Below are 26,774 nucleotides of genomic sequence, written 5' to 3' on the forward strand. Positions count from 1 at the left end.
CCCCCTTGGTGTCCATACATTTCTTCTCTACATCTGTGTCTCTATTTCTGCCCTGCAAATCGGTTCATCTGTACCATTTTCTAGGTTCCACATATATGCGTTAATATACGATATTTGTTTTTCTCCTTCTGACTTACTTCACTCTGTATGACAGTCTCTAGATCTACCCACGTCTCTACAAATGACCCAATTTTGTTCCTTTTTATGGCTGAGTAATACTCCATTGTATATATGTACCACATCTTCTTTATCCATTCATCTGTCAATGGGCATTTAGGTTGCTTCCATGACCTGGCTATTATAAACAGTGCTGCAATGAACATTGGGGCGCATGTGTCTTTTTGAATTATGGTTTTCTTTGGGCATATGCCCAGTAGTGGGATTGCTGGGTCATATGGTAATTCTATTTTTAGTTTTTTAAGGAACCTCCATACTGTTCTCCATAGTGACTGTATCAATTTACATTCCCACCAACAGTGCAAGAGGGTTCCCTTTTCTCCACACCCTCTCCAGCATTTGTTGTTTGTAGATTTTCTGATGATCCCCGTTCTAACCTGTGTGAGGTGATACCTCATTGTAGTTTTGATTTGCATTTCTCTAATAATTAGTGATGTTGGGCAGCTTTTCATGGGCTTCTTGGCCATCTGTATGTCTTCTTTGGAGAAATGTCTATTTAGGTCTTCTGCCCATTTTTTATTTTTAGTAAATTTATTTATTTTATTTATTTATTATTTTTGGCTGCGTTGGGTCTTCGTTGCTGCGTGAGGGCTTCCTGTAGTTGCAGTGAGCAGAGGCTACTCTTTGTTGCGGTGCACGGGCTTCTCATTGCGGTGGCTTCTCTTGTTGTGGAGCATGGGCTCTAGGCACACGGGCTTCAGTAGTTGTGGCACAGTGGCTCAGGAGTTGTGGTGCACAGGCTTAGCTGCTCCGCGGCATGTGGGATCTTCCTGGACCAGGGCTTGAACCCGTGTCCCCTGCATTGGCAGGTGGATTCCTAACCACTGCGCCACTCGGGAAGCCCTTCTGCCCATTTTTTGATTGGGTTGTTTGTTTTTGTAATATTGTTTTTTAATATTGAGCTGCATGAGCTGTTTATATATTTTGGAGATTAATCCTTTGTCCGTTGATCTGTTTTCAAATATTTTCTCCCATTCTGACCATTGTCTTTTCGTCTTGTTTGTGGTTTCCTTTGCTTTGCAAAAGCTTTGAAGTTTCATTAGGTCCCATTTGTTTATTTTTGTTTTTATTTCCATTACTCTAGGAGGTGGATCTAAAAAGATCTTTCTGTGATTTATGTCAAAGAGTGTTCTTCCTATGTTTTCCTCTAAGCGTTTTATAGTGTCTGGTCTTACATTCAGGTCTCTAATCCATTTTGAGTTTATTTTTGTGTATGGTGTTAGGGAGTCTTCTAATTTCATTCTTTTACATGTAGCTGTCCAGTTTTCCCAGCACCACTTATTGAAGAGACTGTCTTTTCTCCATTGTATATCCTTGCCTCCTTTGTCATAGATTAGTTGACCATAGGTGTGTGGGTTTATCTCTGGGCTTTCTATCCTGTTCCATTGATCTATATTTCTGTTTTTGTGCCAGTACCATATTGTCTTGATTACTGTACTTTGTAGCATAGTCTGAAGTCAGGGAGTCTGATTCCTCCAGCTCCCTTTTTTCCCCTCAGGATTGCTTTGGCTATTCAGGGTCTTTTGTGTTTCCATACAAATTTTAAGATTTTTTGTTCTAGTTCTGTAAAAAATGCCACTGGTAATTTGATAGGGATTGCACTGAATCTGTAGATTGCTTTGGGTAGTATAGTCATTTTCACAATATCGATTCTTCCAATCCAAGAACATGGTATATCTCTCCATCTGTTTGTGCCATCTTTGATTTCTTTCATCAGTGTCTTATAGTTTTCTGAGTATAGGTCTTTTGCCTCCTTAGATAAGTTTATTCCTAGGTATTTTATTCTTTTTGTTGCAAGGGTGAATGGGATTGTTTCCTTAATTTCTCTTTCCGATCTTTTGTTGTTAGTGTATAGGAATGCAAGAGATTTCTATGCATTAATTTTGTATCCTGCAACTGTACCAAATTCATTGATTAGCTCTAGTAGTTTTCTGGTGGCATCTTTAGGATTCTCTAGGTATAGTATCATGTCATCTGCAAACGGTGACAGTTTTACTTCTTCCTTTCCAATTTGTATTCCTTTTATTTCTTTTGCTTTTCTGATTGCCATGGCTAGGACTTCCAAAACCAAGTTGAATAATAGTGGTGAGAGTGGACATCCTTGCCTTGTTCCTGATCTTAGAGGAAATGCTTTCAGTTTTTTAACATTGAGAATGATGTTTGCTGTGGGTTGGTCACATATGGCCTTTATTATGTTGAGGTAGGTTCCCTCTATGCCCACTTTCTGGAGAGATTTTTATCATAAATCAGTGTTGAATTTTGTCAAAAGCTTTCTCTGCATTTATGGAGATGATCATATGGTTTTTATTCTTCAATTTGTTAATATGGTGTATCACATTGATTAATTTGCATATATTGAAGAATCCTTGCATCCCTGGGATAAATCCCACTTGATCATGGTGTATCATCCTTTTAATGTGCTGTTGGATTCTGTTTGATAGTATTTTGTTGAGGATTTGTTCATCTATATTCATCAGTGATATTGGCCTGTAATTTTCTTTTTTTGTAGTATCTTTGTCTGGTTTTGGTATCACGGTGATGGTGGCTTCATAGAATGAGTTTGGAGTGTTCCTTCCTCTGCAATTCTTTGGGAGAGTTTGAGAAGGTTGGGTGTTAGCTCTTCTCTAAATGTTTGATAGAATTCACCTGTGAAGCCATCTGGTTCTGGACTTTTGTTTATTGGAAGATTTTTAATCACAGTTTCAATTTCATTACTTGTGATTGGTCTGTTAATATTTTCTATTTCTTCCTGGTTCAGTGTTGGAAGGTTATACCTTTCTAAGAATTTGCCCATTTCTTCCAGGTTGTCCATTTTATTGGCATAGAGTTGCTTGTAGTAGTCTCTTAGGATGCTTTGTATTTTTGCAGTGTCCGTTGTAACTTCTCCTTTTCCATTTCTAGTTTTATTGATTTGGGTCCTCTCCCTCTTCTTCTTGATGAGTCTGGCTAAAGATTTATCAATTTTGTTTATCTTCTCAAAGAACCAGCTTTTAGTTTCATTGATCTTTGCTACTGTTTTCTTTGTTTCTATTTCATTTATTTCTGCTCTGATCTTTATGATTTCTTTCCTTCTACTAACTTTGGGTTTTTTTTGTTCTTCTTTCTCTAATTCCTTTAGGTGTAAGGTTAGATTGTTTATTTGAGATTTTTCTTGTTTCTTGAGGTAGGCTTGTATTGCTATAAACTTCCCTCTTAGAACTGCTTTTGCTGCATCCCATAGGTTTTGGATCGTCATGTTTTGTCATTTGTCTCTAGGTATTTTTTGATTTCCTCTTTGATTTCTTCAGTGATCTCTTGGTTATTTAGTAACGTATTGTTTAGCCTCCATGTGTTTGTGTTTTTTACGTTTTTTTTCCCTGTAATTGATTTCTAATCTCACAGTGTTGTGGTTGGAAAAGATGCTTGATATGATTTCAATTTTCTTAAATTTATCGAGGCCTGATTTTTGACCCAAGATGTGATCTATCCTGGAGAATGTTCTGTGTGCACTTGAGAAGAAAGTGTAATCTGCTGTTTTTAGATGGAATGTCTTATAAATAGCAATTAAATCTATCTGGTCTATTGTGTCATTTAAAGCTTGTGTTTCCTTATTAATTTTCTGCCTGGATGATCTGTCCATTGATGTAAGTGAGGTGTTGAAGTCCCCCAGTATTATTGTGTTACTGTCGATTTCCTCTTTTATAGCTGTTAGCAGTTGCCTTATGTATTGAGGTGCTCCTATGTTGGCTGCATATATATTTATAATTGTTATATCTTCTTCTTGGATTGATCCCTTGTTCATTATGTAGTGTCCTTCCTTGTCTCTTGTAACGTTCTTTATTTTAAAGTCTATTTTATCTGATATGAATATTGCTACTCCAGCTTTCTTTTGATTTCCTTTTGCACGGAATATCTTTTTCCATCCCCTCACTTTCAGTCTGTATGTGTCCCTAGGTCTGAAGTGGGTCTCTTGTAGACAGCATATAGATGGGTCTTGTTTTTTTTTTTTTTTTTTTTTTTGCGGTATGCGGGCCTCTCACTGTTGTGGCCTCCCCCGTTGCGGAGCACAGGCTCCGGACGCGCAGGCTCCGGATGCGCAGGCTCAGCGGCCATGGCTCACGGGCCCAGCCGCTCCGCAGCATATGGGATCCTCCCAGACCGGGGCACGAACCCGTATCCCCTGCATCGGCAGGCGGACTCTCAACCACTTGCGCCACCAGGGAGGCCCTGGGTCTTGTTTTTGTATCCATTCAGCGAGACTGTGTCTTTTGGTTGGAGTATTTAATCCACTCACGTTTAAGGAAATTATCGATATGTATGTTCCTATCACCTTTATCTTAATTGTTATGGGTTTGTCTTTGTAGGTCTTTTTCTTCTCTTGTGTTTCCCACTTACAGAAGTTCCTTTAGCATTTGTTGTAGAGCTGGTTTGGTGGTGCTGAATTCTCTTAGCTTTTGATTGTCTGTAAAGCTTTTTTTTTTTTTTTTTTTTTTTTGTGATACATGGGCCTCTCACTGTTGTGGCCTCTCCCGTTGCGGAGCACAGGCTCCGGATGCACAGGCTCAGTGGCCATGGCTCACGGGCCCAGCCGCTATGTGGCATGTGGGATCTTCCCGGACCGGGGCACGAACCCATGCATCCTGCATCGGCAGGCGGACTCTCAACCACTGTGCCACCAGGGAAGCCCTGATTGTCTGTAAAGCTTTTGATTTCTCCATCGAATCTGAATGAGATCCTTGCCGGGTAGAGTAATCTTGGTTGTAGGTTCTTCCCTTTCACCACTTTAATTATATCATGTCACTCCCTTCTGACTTGTAGAGTTTCTGCTGAGAAATCAGCTGTTAACCTTATGGGAGTTCCCTTGTATGTTATTTGTCATTTTTCCCTTGTTGCTTTCAATAATTTTTCTTTGTCTTTAATTTTTGTCAGTTTGATTACTATGTGTCTCGGCATGTTTCTCCTTGGGTTTATCCTGCCTGGGACTCTCTGCGCTTCCGGGACTTGGGTGGCTATTTCCTTTCCCACGTTAGGGAAGTTTTTGACTATAATCTCTTCAAATATTTTCTTGGGTCCTTTCTGTCTCTCTTCTCCTTCTGGGGCCCCTATAACGTGAATGTTGTTGCATTAAATGTTGTCCCAGAGGTCTCTTAGGCTATCTTCATTCTGTTCATTCTTTTTTCTTTATTCTGTTCCACAGCAGTGAATTCCAGCATTCTGTCTTCCAGGCCACTTATCCATTCTTCTGCCTCAGTTATTCTGCTATTGATTCCTTCTAGTGTATTTTTCATTTCAGTTCAGTTGTATTGTTCATCTGTGTTTGTTTGTTCTTTGATCTTCTAGGTGTTTGTTCTTTAATTCTTCTAGATCTTTGGTAAACATTTCTTGCATCTTCTCAATCTTTGCCTCCATTCTTTTTCCGAGGTCCTGGATCATCTTCATTATCATTATTCTGAATGCTTTTTCTGGAAGGTTGCCTATCTCCACTTCATTTAGTTGTTTTTCTGGGGTTTTACCTTGTTCCTTCATGTGGTACAAAGTCCTCTCCCTTTTCATTTCGTCTGTCTTTCTGTGAATGTGGTTTTCCTTCCACAGGCTGCAGAATTGTAGTTCTTCTTGCTTCTGCTGTCTGCCCTCTGGTGGATGAGGCTATCTAAGAGGTTTGTCAATTCTGTCAGCTTTTATTTCATTTTTTGTAGCTCTGTTATTGGGTGCGTATACATTTAGGGTTATATCTTCCTTCCTCAATTGACCCTTTTTTGATTATGAAATGTCTATTTCTCTGCTAATTCTCCTTGTCCTGACATTTCTTTCTCCAATATTAATATAGCCATACCAGCTTTCTATGTGCATAGAATATCTTTTTTCATCCTTTTACATTGTGTCTGTATGTTAAAATTATACTTCTTTTAGATATATACAGGTTGAACAACACAGGTTTGAAATCCATTTATACACGGATTTTTTTTCAATAAATATGTACTACAGTACTAGACGATCATCGGTTGGTTGAATCTGTTGATGCAGAACTGCAGATAGGGAGGGCCAGCTGTAAAGTTATACTCACATTTTCCACTGCAGGGAGGGTTGGTGCCCTTTACCCCTGCATTGTCCAAGGGTCAACTATAGTTGGGTTTTGACTTTTTATTCTGACAAGCTCTGTTTTTTAATTGGAGCATTTCTATTTAATGGAATTATTAATACAGTTGGGTTTAAGTCTGTGTTAGTTTGCAAGGGCTGCCATAACAAAGTACCATGGACTGGGTGGCTTAAACAACAGAAATTTATTTACTCATAGTTCTGGAAGCAAGAAGTCTGAGATTATGGTGTTGGCAGGGTTGGTTCCTTCTGAGGGCTGTGAGGAAAGGATCTATTCCAGGCCTCAATCTCTGGCCTGCAGACAACCATCTTCTCCCTGTGCCTTCACATCATTTTCTCTCTGTACATGTCTGTGTCCCAATTTACTCTTCTTATAAGGACACCAGTCATATTGGATTACGGTCTACCCTAATGACCTCATTTTAACATAATACTTCTGAAAAGACTCTATCTCCTTGGAAAAGTAGGATATAATAACCAAGGACAGGGTTTATTAAAATAAAGCTGTAATTAGTATTAAAAAACTGTTATAACAGCAGCAATTGGCACAACACTGTAAATCAACTGTACTTCAATATAAAGAAAATAAAATCAGAAAAAAGATTATATATCTATCTATATGTATATGTATCTGTATATCTGTATGAAATAAAGGAGCTTATCTTTAATGAAGTGAAAAAAAAAACAACAAAGACTCTATCTCCAAAAAAATAAAATAATATAAATTTTTAAAGACAAAAAAAAACAATACCTGTCTCCAAATAAGTCACATTCGGAGGTGCAGGATTTCAATATACGCTTTGGTGGGGGACACAATTCAACCCATAACAAAGTCTATCATCTTGCTATTTGTTTTCTATTTGCCCCATATGTTCTTTTTTTATTATATATTTTTAAGTTAATTAATTAATTTATTTTTGGCTGTGTTGGTTCTTTGCTGCTGCACGCGGGCTTTCTCTAGTTGCCGCGAGTGGGGGCTACTCTTTGTTGCGGTGTGCGGGCTTCTCATTGCGGTGGCTTCTCTCGTTGCGGAGCACGGGCTCTAGGCACGCAGGCTTCCGTAGTTGTGGCACACGGGCTCAGTATTTGTGGCTCATGGGCTCTAGAGCATAGGCTCAGTAGTTGTGGAGCACAGGCTTAGTTGCTCTGCGGCATGTGGGATCTTCCCGGACCAGGGATCGAATCCACGTCCCCTGCATTGGCAGGCGGATTCTTTTTTTTTTTTTTTTTTTTTTTTTGTGGTACGTGGGCCTCTCACTGTTGTGGCCTTCTCCCGTTGCGGAGCACAGGCTCCGGACGCGCAGGCCCAGCGGCCATGGCTCACGGGCCCAGCCGCTCCGCGGCATGTGGGATCTTCCCAGACCGGGGCACGAGCCCGTGTCCCCTGCATCGGCAGGCGGACTCTCAACCACTGCGCCACCAGGGAAGCCCTGGCAGGCGGACTCTCAACCACTGTGCCACCAGGGAAGGTCTGCCCCATATGTTCTTTGTTCCTCAGTTCTTTTCCTGACTTCTTTTGAGGAATTGAATATTATATTTATATTAATATCATACATAATTAATATTATAAATGTAATAGTATTATTAATATAGATATAATTGTCACACATTATAATTCAATATTAAATATAATTAATATTATACTTTGTTTCATCTCTGCATTTTAGCTATACCTTTTTATTTTTAATGATTGCTCTAGAAATTATAAATATGTATCACTAATTTCTCACAGTGTAATTGAACTCCACATTTCACAAAAGAAGAAACTATAATATAATCTACTCTTCCATTTTTTGTACTATTATCATATATTTTATTCCTACATATGTCATAAACTGCATCTTACAATTATATTACTTTTGCTGTAAACAGTCATTTGTCTTTTATGGAAATTAAGAGAAGAAAACAGCCATGCTTTTATAATTACCCAGAATTATCAATTCTGTGGCTCTTCATTCCTTTCTATAGATCCAAGTTTCCAAATTTCCTTTCAGCCTAAATAACTTCATTTAGCATTTCTCACAGTGCAAGTCTGCTGGCAATAAATTCTCTTATCTTTCATTTTTCTGAAAAAGTCTTTATTTCTCTTTCTTTTTTTTTTTTTAATGTTGAGCCTTCTTTTAATTTATTTATTTTTATTTTTGGCTGTGTTGGGTCTTCGTTTCTGTGCAAAGGCTTTCTCTAGTTGTGGCAAGCGGGGGCCACTCTTCATCGTGGTGCGCGGGCCTCTCACTGTCGTGGCCTCTCTTGTTGCGGAGCACAGGTTCCAGACGCGCAGGCTCAGTAGCTGTGGCTCACGGACCCAGCTGCTCCGCGGCACGTGGGATCTTCCCAGACCAGGGCTCGAACCCGTGTACCCTGCATTAGCAGGCAGATTCTCAACCACTGCACCACCAGGGAAGCCCTCTCTTTCATTTTGAAGGATATTTTCATTGGCTATAGAATTCTAGACGGAAACTCTCCCTTTGTCAGCAATTTAAAGGTGTGATTCCATTGTCTTCTATCCCCCTTTTCTTCCTATCATTGTATCCCTCTATGTAAGGTGTCTTAGTGGTTCAGCATCAACACTAATGAGATAAAGCAATATTAAATGATTGAAACAACGCAAGAGAGAGCATGTCCCTTATGTAGTATTCTTGCAAAAAGGTTTAACCTGAATCTAATTGTGAGGAAACATTCAAAGAAATTCCAATTGAGATATTTTACCAGAAAACTAGCTTGGATTCTTCAAAAATATCAATGTCATGAAAAACAAAAAGGCAAGAGGACTAGTCTAGATTTTAGGGATATGTGGAGAAATGTAATTATGGCCTAATTAGTCTAGATAATAATACTGCACTGTGAAATTTCTTGGTCGCCATGGAAAATAGTTTGCCAGGTCCTCATAAATTTAAACATAGACTTAGCATATGACCCAGCAATTCCACTTCTAGGTATATATCTGAAAGAATTGAAAGCAGGGACTCAGACAGATACTTGCACACCCGTGCTCCTAGCAGCATTGTTCACAACAGCCAAAAGGTGGAAACAACCCAGGTGTCCATCAACAGATGAGTAGCTAAACAAAATGTGATATATACATACACTAGAATATTATTCAACCTTTAAAAGGAATGAAATTCTGACAATGCTACAACATGGGTGAACCTGGAAGACATTATGCTAAGTGAAATAAGCCAGACACAAAAGGACAAATATTGCATGATTCCACTTACATGAACTACCTAGAACAGGCAACTTCATAGAGACAGAAAGTAGAACAGAGGTTACCAGGGGAGGATGGGATATTTACTGGGTACAGTTTCTTTTCAGGATGATGAAAAAGTTCTGGAAGTGGATAGTGGTGATGGTTGCATAACACTGTGAATGTACTTAATGCCACAGTTGTATACGTGGGTTTTTTTTAACATCTTTATTGGAGTATAATTGTTTTACAATGTTGTGTTAAGTTTCTGCTGTATAACAAAGGGAGTCAGCTATATGCAATGCAACTGTATAACTTCAAAAGGTTACCATAGTAAATTTCACGTTATGTATATTTTACCACAAATTTTTAAAAAGGATATTGTGGTTACGTGAGAAGATGTCCTCATTTTTAGGAGATATGGGCCAAAATATTTAGGGGTGAAGTGTCTTAATGTCTACAACTTATTTTTAGTGGATCTAGGGGAAAAGAGAGAGAAAAGAGAAAGAAATGTGGCAAAAGGTTAGCAACTGGTGAACCTAGATACATGTTCATTGTGCTACTCTTTCAACTTTTCTGTAAGTCTGAAGATGTTCAAAATACAAAGAAGATGCTCAATAAATATTTTTAAATGAGTAAATGAATGTGAGAGAGAACTCTTCCAGACAGAGAGAAAAGCAGGAGCAAAGGTTAAGAGGAAGAAAAAGTGCTTTCAAGAAACACTGAGTAATCTAGTTTGATTTGAGTCAAAGGTGCATGCTAGGACGTTCTGGGAGATAAAGCCAGAAAGGTAGGTAGGCTGTGTGCCAAACTGGGAAAGGTCCTGAGCTAAAGAACAGAGAGGCTGTACTGTTCCTGGCTAGCAACAGGGAGCACCACGGAAGGCAACAAACATGGCAGTACCATGTGAAGTGATGCAATTCTTCTGCAAGATTAATCTAGTCATGATGCCCTGGACAGACCAAAGGGCATCACAGCTCGGAGGCTGTTACAGTAGCCTAGGCATGGGAGCAGGGACTTGGGCTACGTGGAGGAAGTGGGAATAAAAGGCAACTGCTTTGTGAAGGACCTTCAGAATTTGATAACTGAGTAAACATGGAAAGTGCGGGTTATCACCCTGAGGTTTACACCTGGGTGTCAGAGAACACAGGAACTGGGAAAGTCAGCAGGAGAGGCTAGTTTGCAGCTCAAGGTTCAAAGACATGAACTATAAGAAAACGGAGTAGGTTTGGTCTTATCCCTGCCTTCCTGTAAAATGGATCCTTCACAAGCCCTCAGGCTGTCAGACAGGGTCCAGTCAGAACCAGAATTCTCCACTGGACCCGCTTCACCTGGCCCCACAACCCATCCCCGGGGCCAGCAGGCCCTTAGGGCCGACTGGTACCCTGAGTCCTTCTCCTGTAGTGTCTCTTCAGCATCTCCCCTGGTTCCTCTCCACTTAGCCCGCACGTAGTTTGGTCTTCTTGCCCTAACTTCCCCTCTTTTCAGAGTCCTTTTTCCTCAGTAAGAGGAGAGGAATCAAGTATCTGCACAAGCGCACCAGTCCTGCAGCATGCAGGCCAAGACCGGCACTCCTAAGCAGCTCAGGTGTGGGTGGGTCAGGGGTGGCGGGAGAGAGGGAAGAGATGACAGAGCGGGGCTGAGGGGGAGGCCAGCACAGGGTGGTGGTGGGGGCAGCAGGGACCTCCTGCAGCATATCCGGCTGCAGGGAGACCCAGTAGGCCTTGCTCCATCCAGCCCCACCTGCCATACAGGACACCCAGCAGTACTGGGGTTGGTGGAGGGGGTCTCTGCTTACCAGCTCAGTCATCCCACCAATCCTCAGATAATTCCATTTGTTGCCCCTAAACCACTTACTCTATCCCCATGGCACTCAGCCCTCCTCTCCCAGTTTCCCATTTCTGTGTAGAAAATAAAAGCTCGAGGTCGGCAGGAGTGTGGACATTCTGATGAGGCAGAGCTCAGCCTAGCACACAGGAACATTTAGGACACGGAGACAATCAGACTGCGGACAGGGCTGGAGGAGGCATCCAGCTGAGCCACCAGTGAGGGTGGAAGCTGTGGAGAAAGTCAGAGGCCTTGGAGTCAGTCCACCAAGCCAAGAGGTGAGCTGCACAGCAGAGCACGGCCTGCAGAGGCAGGTGTCTGCTGTCCTGGGCACAGCTGCCCAGCTCCACGCCTTCTCAGGCCGCATGAAGATCAATTATGTGGGGTGCATATAATCAGCTCCTTCTCCTCGCCGCAGCCTCCTTCACGCAACCTGTCGCCTGCCACCACAGTTATCAGTCTGGCCTGAGTTAGGCTGGCACGTGGGGTCTTGCTCTAGCCCGGGCTTGCTCTGGGTGACCCTCCCTGCCACACCTGCCTCCCCAGCTCTACCTCCCAGGCTCACTGATCTGCCATCAGGGGTGCCGGGGGCTGGGGGCTGGTGTCACGACCCAGGCCAGGGAAGCCCACTGGGCAGCCTTTGCCAACTTGCCTCCCTACCCACTGGGAAAACAGCTTTTGTATTCTTGGTCCTCAAGCCCAGATACAGAATCCCCTAAAGTGTGCCAGCTCTCCAGGGCGTCTGCCTGGGAACGAGCAAACCTGGCAGAGTAAGGGGAGAAGTACCAGCTCTGGTGTGACCTGCTGCCATGGAAACAAGTCAGTGACTAGCAAGGGCGTGAGAGTGAGAGGCTCTGGTGAAATATGTCCAGCGACAGAGAAGCTGGGCTGGAAAACTGAGGGAAATGGGCAGGGAAATCTGGCTGAAATGGGAACGAAGGAAAGTCCCGGTTTAACTGCAGGCTAGCCTTACCGGGAGGCAGAGGGCACACCTTTAGTGACACCTTTCCAAGGCAGTGGCAAGATTACTGGTCTCACTGCCACCACCGGCTCTTTGACCTAAACCTACAAATCCATCTCTCTCAGAAGGGAAAGTTAAAGTCACAACATAAGACTTTTCAGCTGTTGTAAATTGCAATGGACCGTCACGCCCCTGACGTAGGCTGATGTAGGCCTCCACGGCAGGCCCTGAGCTGCAGCAGGTCTGGAGTAATTAAGGCTTCCCGGGGCACTTTGCTATACAGGAATCCTGACACACCCAGCAGGCACTTACCTGCAGCCAGCGGAGCAGAAGCAAACTGGAGAGGCAGGACAGAGAAGAAGCGCAGGATCCTGGGGTGGGAGCACAGGCTGCCAGGAAGAGGGTGTAACAGCTCACCTTGGGTCACATCTCCAGGAAAAGGAGCATTTGTGGGCCCCAGAAGTCCTGCACCATCCCACATCTAGGGACAAAATAGACAGTCAGTCGTGTCCCATCCCTTCCTTCGTTGTACTCACTTAACCTCTCCCCAGCTTCCTTGTTCTGAGGATGACTGTACCCTCTGTGAGCAACAGAGGGTCCGAGGGGACGTCTAAACAGGACTTGCGAGGCTTTGCCCTGTCCTCAAGCCATTATTCCTTCAATCTTCTCTGCTCTGCCTTCCTCAAGTAACAGCTCCGTCCCAGCTCCTAAGGAAGTTCTCCACTCCCCAGGTCATGGGACAACTGCTCTGCGCGGTCTGCTTCAGCGCTAGCTCCTGGCACAAGTTCAGCCCTAGGCAGGCCTGTGGAAGGGCAGGGCCTCCAAGTCAGCCTGAAGATGCTGCTGCAGCCAGCTTCATTCCCTTGCAGCAGCTGCAGGCCTCGGCAGTCTGCTGGTGTGGTGCACACAGCTTCCCACTCCCAGGTGGGTCACAGCTGGGGGAGAAATGTCTCGGGGGAAGAGTGGGCCATTGAAAAAGAAGAGCCAAGAACAGGCACAAATGCCACAACAGCCAAAGGAGTGTCCATCACTGGTCCTCCAGATTGCTTCATGATCCTGTGCTGTACTTTCCTCCCCTTGCAGCTGTTCAGCTCAGTTCCAGAGAAGGAGACTCACAAACCCTCCTACCCATTCACAAGACCCTGTTCACCCTGCTCCCAGTTGGCTGGTCCTGCACCAAATATGCCAACGATATGGCCCTTGCCCCGTAATCATCTGCCTCTTCACATTCTTCCCCTGGAAGAGTGGCTGTAAGAAGTGAACCTCATAAAAGGGCCTCAGGGTAATAGAGAGACCACATCTCGCTTCCCCTCTGCAGGAAACTCACAGCTCCTGTTCATTCACTATTATTTACTGTGTGCCATCCATGTGCCAAGCTGGGAATAAAAACACTGACCAAAACCCAGTCCCTGTCTTCTAAGAACTCAGTATCTATAGACATTTCTCCCCCATGTCTCAGGGCTGTGGGGAGGGTGCCCAGAATATCTTTTCCCGACTTCCTAGCATATCCACATTCTCCATGTCCTTCACAGCCCAGCACACACGCTGTCTGCTCCGTGGCTCTCATCATATAGCCACTTCGCAGTGGTGTCTCCTGCCTCTGAGGGTTCACAGCACAGTCACCTGCACCTCTCTCAAGACATGTCACTTTCTACTTATATGTGTTTTGTATGCATAGTTGATCTTCTCTACTAGACTCCATGTTTCTTGAGGGCAAATATCATCTTACACATCTTTGTATCCTTTGGAGTCCCCCCAAAATACCACGTGCATAACAGGTGCTCAAATAATACTCATGGAACACGGCTTCCACACAAAGATGCCGGTTGGATGAATGAAGTCTTGTTTGTGAAGCTATTGGGAGTTCTCAGATTTAAAAATAATACATTTTCATCACTAATTAAAAACTTCTTATTAGAATTTTCCCAATTAATACAAAGCTTGAACTCAATGCAGGTAACATAGGATTCTTATGTATCCCTTATAGCTGTATATATATCCAGTCTTATGTAAATGGTATATTATGTAAATATTATAATTCAATAGTCAGCTGTTTCTGCACTATAACATGTAAGTGCTCACATCCTGTGTGTATCTTATGCAAGGGAAAGTATCTTCTGCACTACGTGGTGTCCAGTTTTTCACTCTTCCTAATGCTGTGTGGTAATGATATAACCCAGGCTACAGCTGAACGGAAGAGATACCCTGGCCATGAGCACCCAGCCTTGGGTAAGCAGGCTCAGGTTTCCCCATCAGAGTCAGCCTATAAAACCATCCTTCCTAGGAGGACAGATTTGCCCATCAACAGAGGAAGTGGGGACTTCCCTGGTGGTCCAGTGGGTAAGACTCCACGCTCCCAGTGCAGGGGGCCCCAGTTCTATCCCTGGTCGGGGAACTAGATCCTGCCTGCATGTCGCAACTAAGAAGTCAGCATGCCACAACTAAAGATGCTGCCTGCCACAACTAAGACACAGTGCAGCATAAATAAATAAATTAAATAGAGGACGTGACTCCAAAAGTTAAGAAAAGTTCTCACAGTGGCTAAGGGATGTTTTTGAAAATATCGGAACTGATGGCTGGGACTGGGATAGTGCTTATTACGGGCAGGCTAAAAACTTACTCCATTTAACCATCAAAAACCTGAGGTGGTTCTATCACTACCCCCAGCTTTGCAAATGAGGAAACTGAGGCTCAAGAGATGTAATCACTTTGCCCAAAGTCACATACCCAAGTGTCTCTGACTCTAGATCTTGAGGTGAGATTCTTGCTCAAACCATCCAAGTCCCTTTTTTTCTGTTTGCACTTGGTGTGCAGTGAGGGGCAACGACCCCATATCCCCTAGAAGAGACCTTAGGGATAATCTGCTTCAACCTCCTTACTTTACAGACAGGAAACTTGGGCTCAGAGAGATAAAGGGACATGTCCCTTAGGTCACACAGAGCCAGGGGCTTTTCTGCAACGGAATCGCAAGGTGCACAAGAGTACCAGTCCAAACTCCATTTTACAGAGGGGGAAGTGAAGCCCAGAGCGCTGAGCGCAGGTCCCGGGTCCATCACAGGCAGAGCCGTATCCAACCCTGGGAGCGCTCGTTATCCTGCCCGGCGCTACCGGCACCTTCAACTGGGAGCCAACCATCAACTCACCGGCCCGCGCCTCGGGAGTGCTTGTCGGCGGCGCGGAGGCCCTCGGCCGGGAGTGACAAAGCGCTGACGTGGAACGAGCGGGGCCGCGCAGGCCAGAGCCGGACATGGCCTCGCTAACCCGGGCCTCCCCTGGCCCCTTTGCCTCAGAAGGCCGAGGCCCCAGGAGGGCGCGGACGCCCGGACGCCGAGCAGAATTCGGAAGCGCTGGACCCGGAGGGAGGCAGGGTCGCCTGGCCTCCTCTCCTCAGGCTCCTACTTTGCCCCCTCAACAGTCTGTAGACCCGGTCCTGGCGCCGGGGCACCTGACGGGAAGCAACGGCTCGACCCTCAGCAGGGTCTAGCCACTGGACCGGCTAGGTTGCCCTGGAAACGGGAAAAAGAGAGAGGCTCTTTGCGCCTGCGCGGACGCGCTAGGCACCATGGGAAATGTGGTTTCCGGGCTGTCACCTGGTGGCCAGAGGAACGGACGCAAGATGGCGCTCCAGCGTCGCGGTCAGTTCAGAGACGCAGGGTTCCCCGGCTGCCCTGGGCCCTTTCTGGGCGCTGCCGGCGTAGGAGAGGCCGCCGGAACCTGAAAGGTAGTTTCTCTTGAGGGGACGCCCTGGCTCGTGACTCGTCCCAGGCCGGGTCGAGCCGGCCCCGACGAAGGGAGAACGTTGTGGAGGTGGGAGCTGGCCCAGGAGGGACCGGCTGCCCGAGGGACCCGAGCTCCTCGTCGCACAAGTGTTCTAGTCGGGCCGGGCGACCACTCCGGCCCCTAAGAGAATCCTATATCGGGTGGGAGTTAAATTGGGACCCCGTGAGCAGGGCCTGTCCTGACCATCCCTCCGGCTTCCCTGCCCAGTGCGTTGACTGCCCTGGAACCACCTTCTCCATTCCCGAGTTAGGCCTCTGGACTGAGATCTAGAAACCTAATTCAGGCTCTGTCAGAGACCCAGTTACTTCTCTGAGCCTCAGTTTCCTTATTTCTAAAACGGTAGTGATTGTAATGGCTCCCCTTTCTCCTCTGAGAGTGCTGCAAGGTTCATATGAGGTGACTGATGTGCAGGTTGGACAGTCCTTTAAGAACATAAACAGGCATTCCCATTCGTTGTAAATTAGTGCAACTTCTTACAAGGAAATTAGGCAGTGCCCTTCAGAATTAAAAACGAAGAATGAATTTACTTCGGCAATTCTAGAAATATGTCCTACGGAATTAGTGGCCATGTGTGCACAAGAAAGTATATACAAGGGTACTTAAGCATTACTTGAAATGGAAAAAAAAACCAACCCCAGAACAATATAATGTCCATCAGTAGATGACCACTTAAGTCATGATGGATTCCATAAAAGAGAATATGTGTGCTTATTTTAAAAATTAGGCAGAGCTTTCTGTACTGATGTAGAGCTCTTCTGTGATATGAAAAAAATTTTCAAAATGCAGAATAGTATGTTAATATGCTTTAATTTATACTTAAAAAAGAATACACAAATGTATTTGATGGCTTAAGCATGGAATGTCTTTGGAGGGCCTTAGAAGAAGCTGGTAACAATGGTTGTCTGTGAAGGATTGGAGGACAAGATCGGAGGGAGACACTCTTTTCATTTTATATATATTTTTTAAACTGTGTTTTTTGCCCCTTTAGCAATTTGTATGAGCTTTGTCTATACATACAGTTCTTTTTCTTTTCTTTTCTTTTTTTTGGGGGCCATGCCACGCCTTGAGGGACCTCAGTTCCCCAACGAGGGATTGAACCCTCGACCACAGCAATGAAAGCCTGGAATCCTAACCACTAGGCCACCAGGGAACTCCCAGTGTACATATAGTTCTTAATCATTTGTCTGTATTTTTTTTTTTTTTTTTTTTTTGCGGTACACGGGCCTCTCACTGTTGTGGCCTCTCCTGTTGCAGAGCACAGGCTCCAGACGTGCAGGCTCAGCGGCCATGGCTCACGGGCCCAGCCGCTCCACGGCATGTGGGATCTTCCCTGACCGGGGCACGAACCGGCGTCCCCTGCATCGGCAGGCGGACTCTCAACCACTGTGCCACCAGGGAAGCCCCATTTGTCTGTATTTTTGATGCAGATAATTTCCCCTCCAATTTTTGTTTCTCCTCGTGCTGAATTCTTACTTCTCCGTAGATTCTAGTGGGCCCCACAGCTCTGAGTTCATGACTGGATCCTGCCTTCCCAGCTGCACAGACTGCAGGAGGGCAGGGTCCAACCTTGGCTTCCCTCCTGACATTGTCACCCCCACTGTCCCCGAGCCCCGGCCCAGAACTGCTGAAAGGGCAGTCTGGGTGGGACTCACGGGTGGCTGTAGATGGCAGGCAGCCCCTTCCCTGCTCAGCAGGGTGGACCAGCCAAATGGATCAAGAATCACATCTGGCTTCTCTGTACCCCACCTTGTGACCCTGGGCCTGCTACCCACAGACAGGTACAAATGATTCCTCTTCTAGAGAGCATGTTGAGGCTGAATTCTGTCAGTGTACAGAGGACACGTATTGTTAAAATATCAAAGCAGGAGGTGGGGTCTAGGGATTTCCTGGTTTAATCCTTTTGTCTTACAGAAAGAAACAGAGACTTCAGATGAAGTAACTTGTAAGTGATACAGCTGGGGCTAGAACCCAAGTGTCCTGCTCCTCCGTCCACTAGGGTTAGAGCAGTGCTGGGGGTCCCATCAGGGTCTGGGTGAGAGATTCATTCCTAAAACTGGGCGTGAGGTCTCAATCAACAAGAACATTTGCTGCCAGCTCCTATCTGAGGCCTGCTTTGAGGGAAGGAGCTGCACCCACCCACTCCCAACCCCCAACCAAACTAGAGTGTTACAGGGCAGAGCATATGATCTGGGGAAGAGGGGAGAGAAGTGACAAAGATGGACCCACTTACTCTTCTTGAACATTGTAACTGAGCAGAAGGAACCCCTAGGCAGAGGGGAGGGCCCACCGAGGGTCCTTCTTCCCTGGCAGTGATAGGCTGGCTTGGAAAGTCAGGCTCTCTTGCATTGTAGCAAGAAGAAGGTTCTTGGGACCCAAAGTGTGCTCAAGAACTAGCATCAAGTGCCCAAAAGGAGCCTTAGCTTCTGTGACAGGCTTGGTCCTGTCCACATAGGCATCAACAGCTTCCATTTCCTCATGGGTAACTCCCTTCCGCTGCCCCGACAGAGCCCAGCACCTGCTGTCCAGTGTAGACTTGTTCCCCTGCCGACCTGCCTGAGGGGGGCGGGGCAGCTAGCATTTACCCAGGCCCTGCCCCGGGAGATGAGGGAGATAGCGCCGACCTCCCCTCTTCTCTTCCCCAATTTTCCTCCCACCCCGCCCCAAACACACCACTCCCCAAACGGGCCTGTCGCAAGATACCTGGGAACTGTGAAGAGAATGGAAGGGGTAAGGAGAGGCCACACTCCTTGTGCAACCAGAGAAAGAGTGGACCGACAAGCTTTATCATAAAATTAAAACAATATGAAAATGTTTTTTCTTTCTAAGTACAAAGCCAGACACTATTAAGACTATGAAAAACTGGCCAGAGGCCGTGAAGCTCAGAAAGAAGGCTCTCTTTGGCATAGTGCCCTGTGCTCCAGTGCAGTGCAGGCGGAGGGTGCTGGGGGCAGCAGCGGAGACTCAGGCTGCTTATGGGGGGTGTGAGGGAGGCTGACCAGCCAGCTCCGCCAGAGGGCTCTGGCTCCCCACTCCTCAGAAACTCCCAGGTTTGGGGACTGAAGTTACTCTTGGCCTTTGGGGGCCACTGGTTCTCTGCAGAGCCCCAGGAGTGAAATGGGGTCGGGGGGATGAGGCAGACAGGAGTAGGGGAGGGAGGGAGCATGAGCCTTTCTGCACTGAGAAACTCTTGTTTTTTATTCCATGGCTGCAAGTGTGTGTTTCAGGCAGCAGTTGAGAATGAAGCTACGGTACTGTTGCCCCCAAAGGCACCTTCAGTCTCTCTACCACATCCCCAAATGTGGAGGAAATCTTGAGCCCTTGGACAGGGGGACATGGGTCTGAGACTTAAGGCTGTAGGTGCTGAGGCTGTAGTGACGGGAGTCTGGGGCCTCCTGGGGAGGAGCTAAGAGGAACGTGGACAGGCCGACAGGAGTGAGGGGTGCTCATCCCAGAAGCTGTGTTCCGGTGCCTCTGTTTGTGTCTAGGGGGGCATGGGAATGTGTGTGGGCTCACACCTCGCCCTCCTCGCCACTGTCGTCCACGCTGGGCTGCCTCACGACCTTCGGGTGCCTGGGTGTGGATGGACAGCCAGCCTTCCGCTGCTCCTGGAAGGCCCGGGTCCGGCTGGCCACCAGGGCGGCGCTGTTGAGGGCAACCACAGACTGGCGGGACTTAAGGGCAGGCCAAGGCCCCTTGCGGGCCTGCTGGCCTCCCTCGGCGCTTGAGAGCTGAGGGAAGGGCTGTGGAGGGTCTTCATCTGAAAACTCCTTTGGAGAGAAAACCTGGAAGGATGAGAGTATAAAGAAGAGTCACGGGGAAGTCGTTCCAAGGCAGCGGCACGAAGCACAGAGCCTAGAAAAGGGTAGATGCAGAGCATCTGTTGAGTGAATACAGAAAAAGCTACTGCAGGTACTCACAGGTCAGATTTCCCTAGAAGGGAAGGCAGCACCCCAGCCCTACTGCCACTGCTCTTCAGCCCTCACCTGTCTGGCCCCCAGAAGCCCTCCTTAGCTCCCCTGCGCCCACTGCGTCCTTGGGGTCCTCTCCTCCTCCTCTTGCCCCCCACTGCTTTGTACAGTCAGTCCCATGAGCCACAAGGGAAACATCTTCCGGGTGCCGGGCCCTGGGCTGGGTGCCGAGTGAGGACACCCTGCCTTTAGGAACACATACGCCTGCCCATCAACCATCTGTTCCTCCCCCCAGCCTTCCACACCCAGTGCCACCTCCTCCAGGGTGCCTTTCCCAAACGTTCCCATCCTCTGTGAGGTGAGCTCTCCTTCCTCCGGGTCAGCCACCTTGGCCTCAAGTCACATGGAGGGGCCTGACTTCCTAAGGCAAGGGCCAGGTCTTACACTCGTGCCCTGCAGCACTTAGCACAGAGAGGCTGCTCAGCTACTCAGCCAGCACTTCGGTTGTGTGAGTGCTATGACCCCACTGCACACCATCCTTCGATGGGTTGCCCTTCCGATTTGGGAGGGGGTGCTGAGAGCATCTTATCCACACCCATCTGGCGTCAACAGTTGGTTGTGCAGCTCCTGGCCTGGGGAGGATGCTCCTTCCAAGGCTGGGCAGCCCTGCCGCTTAGGTAGCAAGTCCTTTCGTCAGGCTGAGAGCTGCCTGCAGCCGCCAGCCTAGGGCCGGTTTGGCTGTGGAGCCCACCAGATGGCCCTGTCCCGTGACTGCTCTCCAGCTCCCATGGAAGGCAGCGCTCGCCTGTCCTCATCGGTTCTCCTCGGCTACTCTGAGGGGATGAAAAGGAGCTGCCCAGGGTGTGGTCCCCCTGCTCAGGTGCCCCCCGCTCAGGGCCAAGCCGAGCCCCAGTCCTGGACTTTCTCCATCCTCCGGCCATCTGCCCTCTCCTCCTTTTGGCCCCCACTCTGCCTCAACCTGGGCTCCTTCCTTAGCCCCAGCCTCACCTCTGGCAGGTCACTGTCCCCCGAGGTGCTTTCCAGCTCTGAGGATGGCTCCAGGAGGCTGATGGACCTCATAACCCCGCGGAGGTTGATACGGGGCCGTGACCCAGGCTCTTCTTTTGAGGCTGCCTGGATTTCCTCCAACCCCACCACATTCAGCTCCCCACTGCCCCCGGGTTCTGGCTGAAGAGGTGGGAACGGTGTAGAGACCTCGGGGGCCAGGTGCTCCTCTGGGGAGGCCCCACCCACTTTCTGCTCCCAGACATGGCTCTGCCGGCTGTGAGGGGGTGGCCGAGTCAGCTTCCAGTGACCCAGCCACAACCTCCAGCACCCACCCCCAACCACTCCCTTCCCCTCGTCCCCCACTCCATACCTAGCAGTCAGGATGCCCTGGTAGGTCTGCAGCTGGCGCAGGAAGCCGGGGTTGGGGCGAGCGATGGGCCGCAGCTCCTGCACGTGGCGCAGAGCCTGCTCCAGGCTCCAGCCATACTGCTTCATGGCGTAGGCGATCACCGTGGCGGCCGAGCGGCTGACGCCCATCTTACAGTGGACCAGCACCCGGGTGCCCTGCGCTCTGTGGAGGCCGAACCGGGTCAGCTTCCCCCTCCCCCGCCCCCTTGCTGTGCCAAGAGTGTCGGGGAAAGGCAGGTAGGTGGTGGGCTCACCTCCCAGAGCAGAGGGGAAAGGAGGTAAGGACCCTGAGGGCCAGAAAAGCTGAGGGCAGAGCAGGCAGGAGGGCACGGGCCCTGGATGGCAGGAAGCTGGGATGGGGCGGGCGGAGGGGTGGGACGGCCCGACCTTGCAGCCTCCACGAAGCGGTGTGTCTCCTTCCAGTGGGGCAGCAGCTGGGCCGACTCCTCATCCCAGAGGCGCACGTTGTGGTAGGTGAAGCGCTCGGGGTAGAAGTTGTCAATCTCGCGGGCCATGTTCAGGATGTGGCTCACCCTGCAGCACGGGGCACAAGGCCAGGCTGACGTGGCCACGGGCACCAGGCCCGTTGGCCAGCGGAGCCGGCGAACCCTGGGTGTTAGTTTTCTTGGTTCTGAGGGTCCGGTGGGGGCGGCACAGTTGCGGTGGGAGGAGGAGATGACGGTGACCTTGAGCAAATCGGTTCACCCCACTGGGCTTGAGTACTGTCCCCCCCGGCCCGGCCCGGCCCCACCCCGCTTCCAGGTAGCTGCTGGGCGGCCTGCAACACATGCCCTTCTGTTATCGTCAGAAGTCAGTTAGAGAAGGGCTTCGGAGTTCAGCTGAGATGGGGTGGTGGATCTGCAGCAGCTGGATGACAAGGGTCACAGCAGGTTTCCCGAAAGCCCATGATGGACAAGTGACAGGAGCTGTTGGGAACGGGCAGCCAGGTCTCCCACAGGGGAGGGGCCCTCCCTTCTCCCAGAGACGTGGTCAGGCGAAGAGGGGCTTTTCCACCAGCAGACCAGCAGGGTAGCTTGTTCTCCTGTCCCCCCCTGAGCCCATGCGAGGGGAACGGCCCCAGGGGTGGAGCTGGAAGTAGAGCTAGCTGCTGCTGAGAGGGTTCTGGGGGTTTCTGGCCAGGTTTCCCCACGGGGGAGGACAGAGGGCGGGCAGTCCTGGGAGGGCTCGAAACCCCACCTGTTTCTCTGCAGCTCCTCCAGGTTCGCTGCGTTCCACTCTGAGCCCTGTGAACACGGAGAGAGTGTCACTGGCCCTCTCCCCCAGCGACAGCAGGCCCCATCCCCCAGCCCTCAGCCTGCAGCTCACCAGGTAGAGGTGGGGGAAGATGCGGGACGCCCGGTCTTGCTGGGCCATGAGGAGCAGCATCTGGTTGTCGATGAAGTCGCGGTATTGTTGGAGAGGGCATCCCAGGCGCAGCTCCAGGGCCTGGCGGATCTGCAGGCAGGAGGGTGAGGAGAGGCTGGGGGCGCCTTGCGAGGTTCCCGATGCCCCAGCTCTCCCTGGGGGAGGGAAGGGCCTCTGAGGACAATACTCTGTCCCATCAAGGCAGAGAAGCTGAGGCCAGGCACGTGACAACAGCTCAGACAGGAGGAAAGCTAAAATGGGAAGGCTCCAAGGAGAGGACCCCTCTGGGGCCCAGCCGGAGGCCCCCGCAACCAGGGCCCAGCTCCCCCCGTGGTCCCCGGCACCCTGCCCACCTCTTTGGAAGTGATGCTCTCCAGGTCACTGGAGTCCAACACCTCCCACAGCTCAGCCCGGATCGCCTGCTCCATCTGCTCCTGTCCCGAGGGCCTGGGAACCGAGCCCGTCAGTCCAGGGGCCCCTTCCCCGCTCTGCCATGGCACAGCCCCCTCTCCTCCCCTCCCTGTGCTGACCGGCCGGGCTCGATGCTGGGAGGCCGCGGGGACTCCAGGTCAGCCATGGCCGTCCACTCGTTGAGGCAGCTCTGGCCAGAGCTCAGTCTGTCCTGGTAGTGGCTGGCCCAGGCGAGGGCACTGCCCCCTGGCACAAGACCACTGCCCAGAGCCGCCTCACATGCCTGGTGCAGCACCTGGAGCGTGGCCCTGGGACAGAGGAGAGGCCGGGTCACGCTGTCCTCCCTGCTGCCCCTACCCAGACCCTGAGCCATCTTCAAGACCCAGCCCCTTACCACATGGTCTGGATGCAGACTGGCTTGAAGATTCGACTCTGCCCACCAGATGTCACACTGAAGCCCCTGTGGGAGATCAGGTGGGGGTGGAACCCAGCTCCTGGCTCTGGGACAGGGTCCCCTGAGAGGCCTTCCCACTAGCCACCTAAGGCTGGTCCTCAAAGTATATACACATCATCTAAACTTCAAAATAAGCCCTGTTTGCCAGATATGGGGCAGCTGAGGCCCAGAGCAGTTAGGTGACTTGCCCAGGATCACACGGCAAATCTCAAGTGGAGCTGACAGTAGGCCCAGCCTAGAGTTCTGCAGTTGCTCCCCAGTACCACCACACCCCTGCACCCCTCCCCGCCCCATACATCACACTTAGTTATTCCACCCTCTGACCTCTCTCCTTTCCCTTCCCTCCAGTTGCCACCTCTTACCCATCTCCATCTAGGTACACCTGGGTGTCACTCCAGAGAGGCAAGACCAGGCCTAGGGTGCAGCTGGGGGAGCTGGCGGGGACAGAGGGAAAGCTGTTGCCACCCAGCACCTCACTTCCTTGCCCTCCTCCCTTCCTCTCCCTGCTCCCACCTGCTTTCAGGGAAATCCACGCCCAGAAGGACTGTCTCATCCTGGCTCAGACGTTCTCTTGTGGAAACTACCAGCAGGTAGCGGAGCCTGGCGGGCCGGGCCGCCTCCAGCTGGGCTGCCTGGAGAAGATGGGAAGGGAAAAGCCCGGGGTCACAGTGGCCCAGAGCACCCTGCTCCCCCCACCCCCACCTGACACACAGCTGGGTCTAGAACAGACCTGCCACCTGCTCCCTCCACATCCATCCCTCTCTTCCCAGATACCGGATCAGTGGTTACAATCTAGTGGTTCCCAACTTTGGGATCTCATGGTCCAATAAAATGTTTAGAAAGATTCTTCTCAGAGAGGGTGTATGTGAAAAAAAAGGGGAGAATGGCCATGACAGATTGCCCTTTTTTTTTTTCTGCCTAGGAAGGAGGTTTAAGAAACACCTTTCCACTTGCCATTACCATAATTTGATTCAAGGAATGTTTTTCACCAAAGAAATATTAAGGACACAGTTTCACAATAAAGGATGGTGCTTCTGTGGAATGAATTCTGCCTTACAAAAAACTGACTGCATCTTGTTTTTCCCATTTTGCTGCAGACAATGAGATTGTTCCACAGGCATCTGGGAACTGGTCCTCACTTTCCCGCCTGTGTCCCATTCCCGCACGGGCCCCTCCAGCACACGAGCCCACGGTGGGTGCTCAGCAGACCCCCCTGAGCACCAGTTCATTTGTGGGCAACTCACATAGTCAGGAAGGTCTTGTGCTGGTTGAACAGAAACCCGCCTCTGGGTAATTCCCAGCTCTTGGACCTAATCTGACCCTACAGGCTCACATCGGACAAACCTCCCCATCCTCTCCCAGCTCTCCAGAGACCCGAAGACATGACCGGATCGCCCTGTTAAGACAACTCTAGCCGAAACAGCAGAGTCATTGGGGTTTGGGTAACCGCTACGCTCCCCAGGGGGCCCCCTGCTCTCACACCACTGCTCCCCAAACACACACACACTGGCCCCATTCCACCCTCTCCTCCCACCTGGGGAGTGGCTCTCTCCCCTTTCAGAGGGCCAGAGGGCTCTGGACGGGGCCCTCACCAGGCGGATGTCGTCTTGTGGCCTTAGCAGCCCCACCATGAGGCGCAGGTGTTGACTCTGTTCCTGCTTCCTGAGACTCTGGGGCCCATGCCCGTCGTCTGTCTGGTCCCCGTGGGGCTGCTCCTCCCCGGGGGGTTCCTCCACTTGCTCAGAGCTGGCCTTGGCTGCATCTCCATCATCGCCTCCATCCTGCAGTCCCAGGACAGCCCCGCGGAGTACTGCAAAGCTCTGCCTGGCAGGGGAGCAGGGAAACTATTATGGCCCATCGTAGCCCTTAGGACAGGGGTGTGTCAGAATCACCTGGAGGGCTTGTTAAAACAGGTGTTGGACCCCATTCCCAGAGACTCAGTGGGCCTGGAGTGGAGGCCTGAGAATGTGCATTTCTAACCAGTTCCCGGGTAACGCTGCCCCAACACTTTGGGAAGCACTGCCCTGGAGGCTCTCAAGCCTCCAGCCCATCTATTCTTGTCTGAGGAGGGGTGGAGGTTGCTTCCTTTTCCTTCCCACCTGCCTAACTCAGTAGATACTGTGAGCCTGGTGGGGACTCAGGAGTCCTCAGGCCCTGCCGTCCCATGCTGCCCACTGGCTCGTGACCACTGGCCAGAGCCAGGTCCAGGACAGTGGGTGAAGGAGCTCCAACTGACCAGGGGGAAGATGAAAGCAAAGGCAGCCAGCTGTGCCCACCAGCTATGCCTACTGGCAACACTGCCCCACACAGTACGTAGTGGGCTTTGGCTGCAAGTCCTCCAGGATGGCGGCGGCCAAGGCTGGCGGCTGGACGGGGGTGCGTGTGTTGGGAAGAGGTGCTCACCTTCGCTGGAGCCGGCTTCTGCGCTGGGACACCTGGTCCTGCTGAGAAAGCAGCCCCCAGGGCAGAGTGAAGTGGCAGGGAAGGTTTCTCCTCTCCCCTGTCTCAGGGCTGCTGTGGTGGACGGTGAAGGGATCGCGCCCCCTCCGCGCACACCGCCCACCCCCGCAGTGGGGAATGGAACCAGAAAGGGGGTCAGGTCCCCTTGGCGCTCCAGTCCACTCTCCACGTGGACGCACTGGGGGGAGCCCGGGCCCAGGTTCAGGTCCAGCGGCCGGAGGTAAGGAGGCGTGGGGGGATGGAGCGGTGCGGGCGGCCCGAGGCTGGAGACGCCTGAGACTTTGGCCCCCATCTGGGCCCAGAGCGGGGTAGGGCCTCCGCAGGCGGTCACGGCTCCGGCTCCGGATCTCGCCTTGGTCCGAGTTCCTGATTGCCTCAAGATTCCCCCCCCCGCAACCCCTCTCCCCACAGCCTGAGACTTGAAGTCCCCCTCCGGACACTCCCAGGCTTCAGGGGAGGCTGCCCGTGGTCAGCAAGCACTCCCCCAGGCCCAACTGGCAGCCAGCTGCGTGGGCAGGACCACAGCAAAGCCAGACTCACCGTGGGCCCCACAGGCGTGGAGTGGCCGCCGGCCGGGGGCGAGCGGCTTACGGTGACCAGGGCCATGCGACCAGACCGGGGGCACCTGGCCCTCCCGCAGCCCCACGGACAGTCCCTGCCCCGCAGGACCAGGAAGGAGAGTCCGGAGCCACCAGGGCCTGGCACCTCCTCGAGGGCGGACCTTAAAGGGCCAGACACCCGTCCAGCCCGGCCTGG

General features: G+C 50.1%; 1 protein-coding gene and 1 long non-coding RNA gene across 7 annotated transcripts in view; both read right to left on the minus strand.

Moving 5' to 3' along the window:
- LOC132493918 (uncharacterized) overlaps positions 1-15,726 on the minus strand; it is a 30,182-nt gene extending 14,456 nt beyond the window's left edge. For 3 of the 5 annotated variants that reach the window (XR_009533030.1, XR_009533028.1, XR_009533029.1), the window contains exons 1-2: positions 15,368-15,726; positions 12,537-12,705 (exon numbers count right to left, since the gene is read on the minus strand). This is a non-coding gene — a long non-coding RNA (uncharacterized LOC132493918). Of the gene's footprint in view, positions 1-8,534; positions 8,611-9,674; positions 11,495-12,536; positions 12,706-15,367 lie in introns of those variants that run through there. The other 2 variants (XR_009533032.1, XR_009533031.1) reach the window with 2 other exon arrangements.
- A 2,971-nt stretch (positions 15,727-18,697) lies between these two features.
- SSH3 (slingshot protein phosphatase 3) lies at positions 18,698-26,723 on the minus strand. Of its 2 annotated transcripts, none has more exons than XM_060103747.1 (14): positions 26,559-26,723; positions 25,962-25,999; positions 25,151-25,382; positions 24,072-24,190; positions 23,921-23,992; positions 23,499-23,564; positions 23,224-23,412; positions 23,047-23,140; positions 22,655-22,783; positions 22,526-22,572; positions 21,716-21,862; positions 21,291-21,491; positions 20,921-21,194; positions 18,698-19,786 (listed from the first exon to the last, which is right to left on the minus strand). In XM_060103747.1, exons 1-14 carry the CDS (start codon positions 26,622-26,624, stop codon positions 19,514-19,516), a joined length of 1,947 nt encoding a protein of 648 aa, XP_059959730.1. In that variant the 5' UTR covers positions 26,625-26,723; the 3' UTR covers positions 18,698-19,513. The 2 variants fall into 2 exon arrangements, with proteins under 2 accessions (XP_059959730.1, XP_059959729.1); XM_060103746.1 differs by having other exon boundaries at positions 18,699-19,786; positions 25,962-26,002.
- Between the last annotated feature and the right edge of the window lie 51 nt (positions 26,724-26,774).

The sequence above is a fragment of the Mesoplodon densirostris genome, chromosome 7, assembly GCF_025265405.1.
Source record: "Mesoplodon densirostris isolate mMesDen1 chromosome 7, mMesDen1 primary haplotype, whole genome shotgun sequence".
Classification (NCBI taxonomy): domain Eukaryota; kingdom Metazoa; phylum Chordata; class Mammalia; order Artiodactyla; family Ziphiidae; genus Mesoplodon; species Mesoplodon densirostris.